This window comes from Perognathus longimembris, chromosome 15 (genome assembly GCF_023159225.1).
Source record: "Perognathus longimembris pacificus isolate PPM17 chromosome 15, ASM2315922v1, whole genome shotgun sequence".
Taxonomy (NCBI): domain Eukaryota; kingdom Metazoa; phylum Chordata; class Mammalia; order Rodentia; family Heteromyidae; genus Perognathus; species Perognathus longimembris.
Window position 1 is genome coordinate 20,788,191 of NC_063175.1, and position 12,302 is coordinate 20,800,492.

Here is a 12,302-nt window from a genome sequence, read left to right on the forward strand (position 1 = left end):
GACCAACTGGTACCTGGCTAATTTTATTTTTTTTTTAAGAAGAAGATGAAGCAAATGTAAGGAAATGTTGAAGTACATCAAAGTTTTTTTTGTTTTTTTGTTTTGTTTTTAATGAGTCAGGCCCTAGTGGCTCACAACTGTAATCTTAGGTACTCAGGAAACTGATATCTGAGGATCACAGTTTGAAGCCAGCCTATATAGGAAATGTGAGACTCTCATCTCCAGTTAACGACCCAAGAAAACAGAAGTGATGCTGTGTGTCCAGTGGTAGAACACTAGCCTTGATCAGAAAAGCACAGTAAAAGTTCGCAGGCCCTGAGTTCAAGCCCCAGTTGTGTTGTCATAAGACTGTTACTTCTAAAACGATTCCAATTGTAAATCATTAAATATTCTGGAAATTTTTGGGACAAGTTATTGGACTAGATCATGCCTTATTAATAATTTGATTTATGTGTTTCAATAACTTTTGGCAGTGCTGGAGTAAAACATATTGCCTTGCACCTCCTGCTCTGGTTATTTTTGAGATAAAGTGTTGCTTCCTACATGTCTAAGCTTCAGTCCGCCTACTCTAGGCTAGTTGCTGGAGTCACAGGCATGTGCCATTGTGTTTTGCTTCCCTTTCTGGAGATGGAGTCTTGTAGAGTTTTCTTTCCAGGATGCCCTGGAATGTCTGTCTTCCCAGTCTCAGCCTCCCATGTAATTCACAAAGGTAGGCTACTGTGTCCATCCATGGATTCCTTGTCCTCTCCTCACCCTGGCTGCCTCTAGCTGAGGGCAGTAAATGAGCAGACCAAACAGGGCCATCCCAGTCAGGTGTGGGTAAGTCACCCAAGTTTCTTTGTATATTTGCACTTAGCATGAAGGACTGTTTTGATAATAAACTGGCCATTGTTTACCAAGTCAAAGTGAAATCTTTATTTGCTTGTATTATTTTTTGGCAAGTTGCCTTACTTGGTGGTTAGGAGTAAACTTAGCAGTGGAGAATTTTCTCTGGAGGACTGAAAATACAGAATAGACAAATGCAAGTTATTTTTTTTAAGTGGGGGTGAAGGAATTTTCAGAAGACCTGAAACATTTGGCCCTAAGTTATGCATCTCTTCTTTCATTCCTCACTACATTATATGCCAGGCCTTAGCTACTGCAGGAGAGAGACACTTGCTACAATGACCAATTAGCAAAAGCCCACATGCTTCTTGTCAATGTGGTCATCAATATAGAGGAGGGACATCAGCAACAAACAAGAAAATTAAGCACTATGAAGAAAGAAAGATGCAATGATAGCAAATAATGTTGATGTTTTGATTTTTTTTCCTCTGCTTTTCAGGTTTTCTAATATTTTCTCTTACTCAAATGCAAAGACTTACATTGAAATCCTGCTCTTGACTGCTTCTCTCCCTTCTCTTCCTAGCATACATAAAAGGTGGGTGGATTCTTAGGAAGGCCTGGAAGATTTACAATAAGTGCTATGTGGACATCAACACCCTTCAGGAACTGTATCAGAAGACGTTAACTGAAGAGCCCTTGACTTCTGACGCTGCAAATGATAATCACATTGCGGCTGAAGGGGTGACTGAGGAGTCCCTAAACAGACTGAAAGGTGCTGTTAGCTTTGGATATGGCCTTTTTCACCTTTGCATATCCATGGTACCCCCAAACCTGCTCAAAATCATCAACCTGCTGGGGTTTCCTGGAGACCGCCTACAGGGGCTTTCTTCACTGACGTATGCGAGCGAAAGTAAGGACATGAAGGCCCCTTTAGCTACGTGAGTAGCTATATTGCAATGCTTTGGTAGATAATATAGTGTTGAAAGTAAGTAAACGGCAATCAGACTTTAAAGAAGCTTCGGGAAAATGCTTGGTTAGCTGGCGCAATGCTGTGCCTTTAATGGAACACCAAGGACTATGTTCTGTGGTAGAGGAGGGAGATATAAGCTGACTCTAATCAGAGAACAAGGCACTGTGTGTTGTTAAGATTTATGAGTCCCGTATGTTAAACAGGTAAGATGACCTCATCATTCACCTTTTAGTGGTTTTATAAGCAGTTTTTGTGACTTTGATCACAGTCAACAAGATGCTTGATCTTGATTCTTAGACTTACAGACATTTGCTAAACCTTCTTGGTGGTTCTGGTTTTTATTCATATATATAATCCCCATGTTGGATAATTTTCCTTGATCGCATGTGGCTTGGCTGTCTCCTGATAGTACACTGCCTAGAGTCATGATACCATTCTCAATGTAAAATTAAACAATAGTTACCTAACTAGACCAGTGTAGTGAAGCTGGTGTAATTCTTCAGAACAGGGACTCGCCTATTGCACATCAGTTCAGTGATGTGATTTTTAAATAATTCCCTCTGAAAAGGATCTACCATTTGTGATTTGTTTTATCAGACAGCAGGTTGTCTTTGTCTCACACCACTTGTAAAGTGTTCTGAAAAAAGTTTGCTATTACATAGGTCTTTGTGACATATACTTCTATGCCTGTTAGTATTGAGGAGTTTAGATATTGATTCTTAATCAGTAAACATCATTAACTTTCATTTGGAAAATATTTGTGCCTCAACTCATTAAGCTAATACCAACAGTGATCCTTTATTTTTCATTAATAGGTTTGTAATTTCTGATCGTTTTCTGTTTGTACCTTAATATTATTTTGTGTTTGCCTCTAATAAAGGAATGAATGGGAATTGATATGTAAATTAGTACAATCTCCATAAAAGAATCAAATTTATGCTAGACATAAACATTTACACAAAACTATTGACTGTCTAAGTAGTTTTATCTGTTCATTAAAGCAGATCTCAGTGACTTTGCTCTGTTCACCTAAGTTAATCTTGACATTTTTCTTCAGTGAGTTTCAAGTAAAGAAATTTTAAGTAACATATTTATTTAGTTTGTTTCTGGACCAGTACTGGGGCTTGAACTCAGAGCTCTCACTTGGCTTTTTCACTCAAGGCTGGTTATCTACCACTTGAGTTACGCCTTCCTGGTTTTTGGTTTTTTGTATCAGTTATGGGCTTGAACTCAGGGCTTGGGTGCTGTCCCTAAGCTCTTTTGCTCAAGCCTAGTGCCCTACCACTTTGAGCCATAGCTCCACTTCCAGTTTATGTGGTTAGTTGAAAATAAGAGTAGCATGGGGGTATTTTTCTGCCCAGGCTGGCTTTGAACTACGATCCTCAGATCTCAGCCTCCTGAGTGGCTAGGATTACAGGTGTGAGCCACTATCCCTGGCTGTTTTTTGAAGTTGAGCATCTTCCAAGGCTAGAGAGGATGCCCCTACTATGTTCTGTTCATTTATTTTAACTTATTTTAATATAATTTATGGCTGTGAATTTCATATTTTAAATTTGGCTTTTTGTTTCATGAAAAGTGAAAGCTTTTATTATGAGGGGCTGATAAAATTGCAATGCCTGGATACTGTTCCTAATTTGTGAGATCAGACATGTTCCCAGCAGTCCATCTAGAAGCTTCAGAAAGCTAAATGCTTCCATTGCTCTAGCCTCTTCTCTGATGGAAAGGAGTATGTTGATTTATTCCTTGTGCTCAAGTAGCAGTTTTCAGCATTGACAAAATTAAAGCAGGGAAACATGCTCTGACTTGACTTCTTTGAAGCCTTCATAATACAGTTTCTGGAAAGGGTATGGAGTGGAATGGCACATAGAAGGACAACCCCTGGAACTCACTGGCTCCATGTCTCTCTCTTCCTGCAGGTTAGCTCTACTCTGGTATCATACCGTTGTCCGCCCGTTTTTTGCCTTGGATGGCAGTGATAACAAAGCAGGGCTTGATGAAGCTAAGGAAATTCTTCTCAAGAAAGAGGCTGCTTATCCAAATTCTTCCCTCTTTATGTTTTTCAAGGGACGGATCCAGCGACTAGAGGTAAGGCACCTTCCTTTATACCACACCCTTCCCCCAATCCCCCGAGTAAAGCCTGTGGTGATCGAATCTCTGATGGCTGCTTGGGGGCTAGTGTCGATGAGCCAGAATGTTTTGCTCCATGCTCAACACTCTGTTCTTGTGCCTGTCATTGCATCATTACTGAGAAAGACTCTTCCAGGAAGCCAGGATATTAGTCAGTTACCTTCTGTTCAGGAACGTGGGCGAAACTGGGTGAGAGTCCTCATTCAGAAGGAGAATGATTGGCGTACTTAAGGCATGGGAGCATTACTAAAGCTCTTAGATGAAGAACAAAAATACAGCTTACCCTTCTCACAGTTGCTAATAATCCATCACTAAATTTTGATCTGAGCTAGCAGCTGATTCATACAAAAGTTGTTATAAATGTCAGGACAGCATTAGCTTCAAAATAATAGTATCTTTTTTCTATCCACATTTGCATGTACTTAATTGGGATAGATGCTGTGTAAGAAATTGACACATACAATCCCATTTGATTAGATATAAAATGGTCTTCTGCCAGTTGCCAGTGGCTCTCACCTATAATTCTAGCTGCTTAGTAGGCTGAGATCTGAGGATCACAGTCAGAAGCCAGCCCAGGTAGGAAAGCCTGTGAAACTCTAATCTCCACTAAGCTACAAAAAAAAAAAAAAAAGGCACCAGTAGAGCTGCAACTCAAGTGGTAGAGAGATAGACTTGAGCAAAAGAATCCCAGGGATAGCACCTTGGCCCTGAGTTGAAGTCCCAGGACCAGCGCAGATACACACACACAAAAGGTTTCCTGCAGAGTATAGGAAAAACAAACCAAAACAGCCAGACACTGGTGGCTCAGCCTTATAATTCTACCTACTTGCGAGGCTGTGATTGTTGGGATGGCAGTTCAAGGCCAGCCTAGCCAGAAAAGTTTGGGAGACCCCTTCTCAATGAAGATTACAGGCATGTATACCTTGAATGTATGTATACAGATTCAAGGTATACCTTGAATTCTCTAAGATATGTAACAGTGAAGATTTATTTTAGCGTGTAAACTGGTGAGTTTATAAGTACAACACAGTTCATAAAGTTCATCAGGATCTGACTTGCTTAGATTCATGTTCAAGTTATTATTTTGCTTGTTTCAGCTTGAACTGTTTCCTTTGTCCTTGGACTCATGAGAATTTGGTTTCATTTCTCCCTTTTATATGTGACTCTTAAAAATACAGATGTGGGGGGCTGGGGATATAGCCTAGTGGCAAGAGTGCCTGCCTCGGATACACGAGGCCCTAGGTTCGATTCCCCAGCACCACATATACAGAAAACGGCCAGAAGCGGCGCTGTGGCTCAAGTGGCAGAGTGCTAGCCTTGAGCCAAAAGAAGCCAGGGACAGTGCTCAGGCCCTGAGTTCAAGCCCCAGGACTAACAACAACAACAACAACAATACAGCTCTGATCACCTCTCATTCAGTCAGGGCAGTTAGTGTTCTTTTTTTTCAAAGTTGGGGTCTTGACCTACTTATAGGAAAAGATGTTCGGACTGCCAAAGTTTTTCTCCTATCCTGGGTTTGTGCAGTAGGAAATAAAACTAAAATGAAAGTTGGTACAGGATGAGTTGTTTCTTAGATTTAACTAGCTTTCTTGAAGGGTGAGTATTGCATGTCAGATATTTCTGAACATATGATGCATCTGATGCCCATAACCCTAATCAAGTATCTGAGATATTCTAAAATGTGAAACTTTTTGAATACCACCATGATGCCAGAACTATCAAATTCCATATCTGACCTCATAGAATGGGTTGTAGTCATACCAAAGATGCTGTAAAATGTTGTTTAGAATTACCTTTGGATGAGCCAGGTGCTATAATCCTACTCAGGAGGCTGAGGTCTGAGGATCTAAGCTCAAAGCCAGCCCAGGCAGAAAAGTCTATGCGACTTTTAATCTGCAATTAACCACCAGAAAACTGGAAGTGAGGGCTGGGGATATGGCCTAGTGGCAAGAGTGCTTGCCTTGAAAACTGGAAGGGGTGCTGTGGCTCAAAGTGCTAGCCTTACGTGAAAAAGCTCAGGGACAGCACCCAGGCCCTGAGTCCAAGCCCCACAACCTAGAAATAAATTACCTTTGGATCACATATATATGAAACGGTGATGAATTTTATGATTAGATTTGGGTTCTGTAACCAAGATATCTCACTATAGATATGTCAGTATTCCCAAATCTGGTTTAAAAAATCAAAATTATTCTGGCTCCAAACACTTTAGAAAGGAATACTTAGCCTGTATTAGGTTCAGTGCTCAGTAGTGATAGGCTAACTGGGGAGTATGAGTATCTGAAATTTAATATTCGTGTGCAGACAAGCCACAAGTACCAGTGTTTGAATTCTTATCCCTGCCTTCTTTGATGAATGAATGTGCACTCTAAAATTGTGTTTTGAAACTGTTGAGCAGAAATATGAAGTCAGATTTATAGTTTGTTACGCTTGACACTAAGTTAATTTTTCTTTTTAAAATGGAAATGCTAGCTTCACTAAAACCTCCCCTCCCCCCAGAAAAAAAAAACTGGGGAAAACTTAATGCACAAAGCAATGTTAAAGGCAAGTGGTCATTTGTGATTGGATGGTTCTAGAAATAAGGGAGCAATAACTACAAAAGATTCTCCTATAGATGGCTTATGGCTAGTCCCCACTGCACAGTGGGTTTTTGTGATTAGAGTGCAGGTGGCAGGTGGTAGACCCTTCATGATGGGGCCCCTGGCATTTGGTGTGAAGACAAAGGACATAAGATCTATTGCTGTTCTTATTTTTGCTTCATACAAGCAGATTGTTAAGTGTTTTTTGTTTTGCTGTTGTTCCTGGAGCTTAAACTCAGGGCTTAGGCACTGTCTCTGAGTATTTGTGCTCAAGGTTAGCACTCTTCCACTTGAGCCACACCTCTACTTCTGGTTTTGGGGGGTTAACTGAACATAAGAACCTCCAGTATTTGTCTTCCTCTGGCTGGCTTTGAACCATATCCTTAGATCTTATCCTCCTAAGTAGCTCAGATTACAGGTGTGAGCCATTGTCATCCAGCTAATGAGGAGTAATTTTGTTTGGTTCTTTGTAAAGGCTCAGAGGATTGAAGAATCTTGAGGCTTTCTTGAAATAGGATAATTGTTATCTTCAAAGTGCCCAGACACTGTACATTTCATGACTCCCCCAAGTACTATACTTGCCAAAGTGGGGTACATCTGTAGATGTCCCAAATCTTCATGGAAGGTACAGGCTCATTGAATTGCTTGCAGAACAGCCTTTTTCTTGTCCGTGAGCATTTATTCAGTGAAGGCAAGAGCCCTTTGAGGGGGGCCACATCTATCATAATTTCTCTTTTTCCTGTAATCAGTTTTGACTTGCTCATATTTTATTTTCTTCAGTTTTAATCTACTTTGTAACATATATATGTATATACATATGTATATATGCATGTATTTGGTTCTGTGTATACAGTTTCATACCTTATAGGATGTGACTAGCAAATATAACTAATTTTTAGTATTAGTTTATCTTTGAATGCTCAAATATTTGAATGGATGAGAATGTACATATATATACATATATACATTTTTTAATGAAAGTACTTTAATGAGGTTGCTATTATGCAAAGATTTTGAGAACACTTATTTTGAAACTGTTTTCTGAGTTTGGGCCCAGGACATTTTGAAACCTTGTGATTGGTTTTGGAAACAGGTCTGAGCCTAGCCCAGAAATGTATATTTGCTAAACAAGAGTCATCTCTTGGGAGCCGATCTGTTGAACTGTGAGTGTTGTCATTGCTTACTGTGAGTGTTACTTCTTTAAGAAGAGAAGTTGGGGGCTGGGGATATAGCCTAGTGGCAAGAGTGCCTGCCTCGGATACACGAGGCCCTAGGTTCGATTCCCCAGCACCACATATACAGAAAACGGCCAGAAGCGGCGCTGTGGCTCAAGTGGCAGAGTGCTAGCCTTGAGCGGGAAGAAGCCAGGGACAGTGCTCAGGCCCTGAGTCCAAGGCCCAGGACTGGCCAAAAAAAAAAAAAAAAGAAGAAGAGAAGTTGGTTATCAGGGGCCATCTTTGTCTCTTGTGGGGTACTTAAGCCTGTCCTGAGGCCAATTCCAAAGGAGTGTGTGTGTGTGTGTAATTTTTCTCAGTACTAGGTATTGAGGACCTTATGCTTGTCAGGCAAGCACTCTATCCTTTGAGCTATGATCCCAGCTCAAAAAATGCCTTGACAGTTGGGATGAGAAGATATCCTTCTTAGGAGGTTCTGAATCAGATACAGTGTTCCTTCAGTATCTGTGGGTGGCCAATTCCAGGAACCTTTGCAGGCCCCAAAATCTGTGGATGCTCAAGGCCTCTATATAAAATAGGGTAGGCTTTGCATATGATCTATACCCACACATTCTTACATATAATTTAAATCTCAGTCTCTAGATTACTTATATTACCTGGTTTAAGTGCTGTGTAAATAGTGAGATTCTTGTTTGTGGCTATTTAAGATATGACCAAAAAAAAGTCTGTACAATGCACTGAAAAAAATTTTAATCTGCATATGATTGACCCTGCAGATGGAAAACCAGAGGTAAGAACCCCAGGGGCCCAGCAGTGACCATTTGTGTTTAAATTCCAAGGTGCTGGCTAAAGAAACTTAATTTATTTAGAGTTACATTTTATTTCAGAGATGTGATTCTAAGGAACTGACTTAAATACATATAAATGAGGTCAAAATACATGTAAATGAGGTCAAACGAGTGCATCAACACAGAGCTCTGCTCTGGTGTCTGGGTGGACTTGGGTGGGAACTCCCAAGAGCCCTTCCCACAGCTGCTTGTGGCAAGGCCCTTGACTCATCTGCTCACAGGCCCCATGCTACTTATGCCATAGGGCCTAGTGGCCACAGAGAAATATGTGTATATGTGTGCGTGTGTGCACATATGTGTGTGCATGTGCACGTGCACACACATGCTACTCTTCCTGTCTGCAGTCTTGCAGCTCACAGCATTGAGCCCCAATACACAGGCCATTCAGGCTGTTAGGAATGGAGAATTCAAGGATCAGTAAAGATGGGTGCCTCCCCCTATTTGAAATGATAGATGTGGCCCTGTATCTGGAACCCTCACCCCCATTATTGTCCTCTTGTTGGCACCTGCCTCATATGTCTCTTTTTCTTAAATGATGTGTCATTCTCTGGTTGGCCTGCTGTTGTTCTGTGCTCTGCCTGGCCTTTCCTCCTGAGCAGGACACGGTGAGGGAGATCACTCCTTCCCCCCACCTCCACCCCATGAACAGGGCCTATAGATGGGCACCTTAGAAGGCTGACCTTTACTTGATGTCACCTGGTGTACCATTTCCTTCCAGGGGAGTCTTCTGACCCCACGAAGCCCTGCATGGAAGGCCCAGAGTGCCCTAACAGAACTCTGCATCCTCCCATTATTCTTTTTGTGGTTTGCTGAGAGAGGTCCTTTTAAAACTAGCTGTAGTGCTTTCATGTTGTATTCTTGTTGAGATAAAATTATAATTTTGGGAATGTGGCTTAGCAGTATAGTGCTTGCCTACCATGCATGAAGCCCTGGGTTTGATTCCTCAGTACCAGAAATGGCACTGTTGTTCCAGCGGTAGCGTGCTGGCTTTGAACAAAAAGAAGCCAGGGATAGTGCTCAGGCCCTGAGTCTAAGTCCCAGGACTGGCCCTCCAAAATAATATCATTTCAAGTAAAATTATAATTTTGTCCAGGCATGATGGTGCATGCCTCAGATTTGGGAGGCAGTGGCAGGAGGATTGAGTTTAAGGCTAGCCCCAACGAAAGTCTCAAGATCTTAGACAAAATGCAGACTCAAAAAGGACTGAGGGTATAGCTCAAATGGTAGAGCAGTTTCCTAGCAAATACTGAGGCCCTATCTTCAGTCCTCAGCACAGCAAAAAGAAAACACTCTATGCTTTTTCATCAGTTCCTCCCAAAATGTGTGAGATGTCTGTGTTGCCCTTTAGCCTGCTCGCTCATGGTTCTGGAGGGACAGAAAAATGGGTGTTGCTCCCTGAGGATATTGATTTTTCAGATGGAGAAAGGGGAGCAGGCTTCTAAGGGTCTTAGCTAGCAGGGCCCAGTGCAGGACCACACACAGAAGGGCTGGCCCCAGCTCTGGACATGCTGCCATTGTCAGTGCTGTCTGGTGGCCGAGCAACTCTGACCTGCCTTGTCAGTATGACGTAATGTTGTTATTTATAGGATCAGGAAAGAGGCAGTGCAGAAAGAGAAATCACTCTCTGAGGTTCTGTTAATTGTAGTCATCTCTTCCTTCAGCCTACACAGTTTTCTTAATTACTTTAAGCAACCCCCCCCAAATAGGGAGGGTTACCATTTATTCTTAGAAGTACAGAGAATGAGAGATTGATTTCATCTGCTGTAGGGGAAGATGGAGGGTGTATTTGTCTCCATTTTCTAGTGAGATAAATCCTGCTTTGTGTGGTTTAATGACTGTTCACTGGAATGAGAGGGTAATAGCAACCCAAATTGATGAGGAAAATGCCCTGTTCTCCTCCCAGCCCATCTTTCAGGCTGTGGGGTTGAAAAGCAAGTGAAAGGCTGATATTGATTTCCATCCCCAAGCTTCCCACATCCCTAAGCGGATGAGCTTTCTTTTCCCTCCATCAGCTGTGGTCTTAAGGGTGAAGGTCAAGTGTATAATCCATTGCCAGATGCCCTTGGGGGCAGCATTGCTGAAGCCATTTTGCAGCTCAGCAGTGTGTTATGCACTAGTGTGTGGAAGTGGATATTACCCACTTCCATTCATTACCCACTATTACAGGTGACAAGCAGACCCTCTCACTTAAATACACATGCGTGACAGTATATTTTTAAGCAGCCTCATAAAAATAACACAGTTATTACATCCTAAGCTTTGTTTTACTTCAAATTATTTTGAGACCTTTCTTCTATGTGTGTATGCGTTTTGTTTTCAAATTGAATGTTCACATGCATTTAAATAGTTCTTTTCTATCAATAACAGGTATATAGGCACTGTGGTAGCAGTGAGATCTGTAATATCTTTCATAATGATATAGCTGGGCTTATAACCCCCATATAATAAAATCAAAAGAGTATGAATAACCCTGTAGTGCTTCTTAAATGTTAAGTGACTATACTAAAAAATAGTAGGCCAGAGTATTACAATTCAGTGTTTTGTACATAACATTGGCGTCAATGTTTTTCCTAATCATTTTTATTTCTCCTTATTTTTGTGCAGATAATAACATGGATTAAAACAGTCTAAAGATAGTTTCTAAAATACTACTAAAACACTCAAGTTCATATATCAAAAGACTTGATATTAAGATGGTAATACTTCCCTCACTGAGTTACATACCCCTGTCAAGTTTCAATGCCAGATGCTGGTGGCTCAAGCCTATAATCCCAGTAACTCAGGAAGCTGAGACCTGAGGCTGCAATCATGCTTAAAAGCCAGCCTGGGCAGACATAACTGAGAGACTCTGATCTGCAGTTAGCCACCAAGAAAGCCATAAGTGGAAGAGTGGCTCAAGTGGTAGAGCATCAGCTTTGAGTGAAAAGTTTAAGGCATTGAGTATAAGCCCTAGTACAGGCGCGTGCGCCTGTGTGCGCGCACACACACACACACATACACACACACAAACACACACACAGAAAATTGCAGCTTGGAAGATGGAGATGTAGCTCAGTGGTAGAGCACTTACCTAGCATGCATGAGGCCCTGTGTTTGATCCCAAGGACTGCCAAAAAACAAAACAAAACAAAAACACAGTTTACTTTGCAGAATCTAGCCATTTCAAGAGACCCAGAATAGTTTAAAAATAGTATTGAAAAAGCAAAGTTGGAAGACTCATGCCTCTAGTCTTAAAACTTACTGCAGAATAATCAAGATAGTGTGGTACTGGCACAAGAATAAGCATAGATCAATGAGAGCCAAGAAAGAAACCTTATACTTGCGGCTGGATGACTTTGAGCAAGGGCACCAAGACAAATCAGTGATTAAAAAAAAAATCTTCTCGACAGATAGACAAATAGTACTGAAATGGCTAAATATCTACATGAAAACTAACGTAGTTGGATCCTTTGTTTCATGTCTTATACAGAAAACTCATAGAGCACAGCTCTAACTATATGTAGAATCTAACACTATAGAACTCTTGGATTAGGCAGTAGTATCCTACACGACTCTTACATGCATCAAAATGGAGCACTAGCTTTAAGTAATACCATTTAAAGACTAAAAAGACAACTCAGAGTAGGTGAGGTTATTTGCTAGTGTTATAGCTGATAAAGGACTTGTAGACAGACTATGTAAACAACTGTAACAATATACTAATAAAAAGACAGTGCCATTTCAAAGTGAACAAAAGATCTGAGTATATATTTCTCCAGAGAAAATACACTAATGGCCA

At 41.1% G+C, this 12,302-nt stretch overlaps 1 protein-coding gene across 2 annotated transcripts in view; it reads left to right on the plus strand.

The window, feature by feature from the left end:
• The window catches only part of Ttc39c (tetratricopeptide repeat domain 39C), an 80,828-nt gene that overhangs the window by 42,308 nt on the left and 26,218 nt on the right, over nt 1-12,302 (plus strand). For both annotated transcript variants that reach the window (XM_048363071.1, XM_048363072.1), the window contains exons 5-6: nt 1,409-1,763; nt 3,712-3,880. In XM_048363071.1, coding sequence (XP_048219028.1) covers nt 1,409-1,763; nt 3,712-3,880 — 524 coding nt within the window. The remainder of the gene's footprint in view (nt 1-1,408; nt 1,764-3,711; nt 3,881-12,302) is intronic.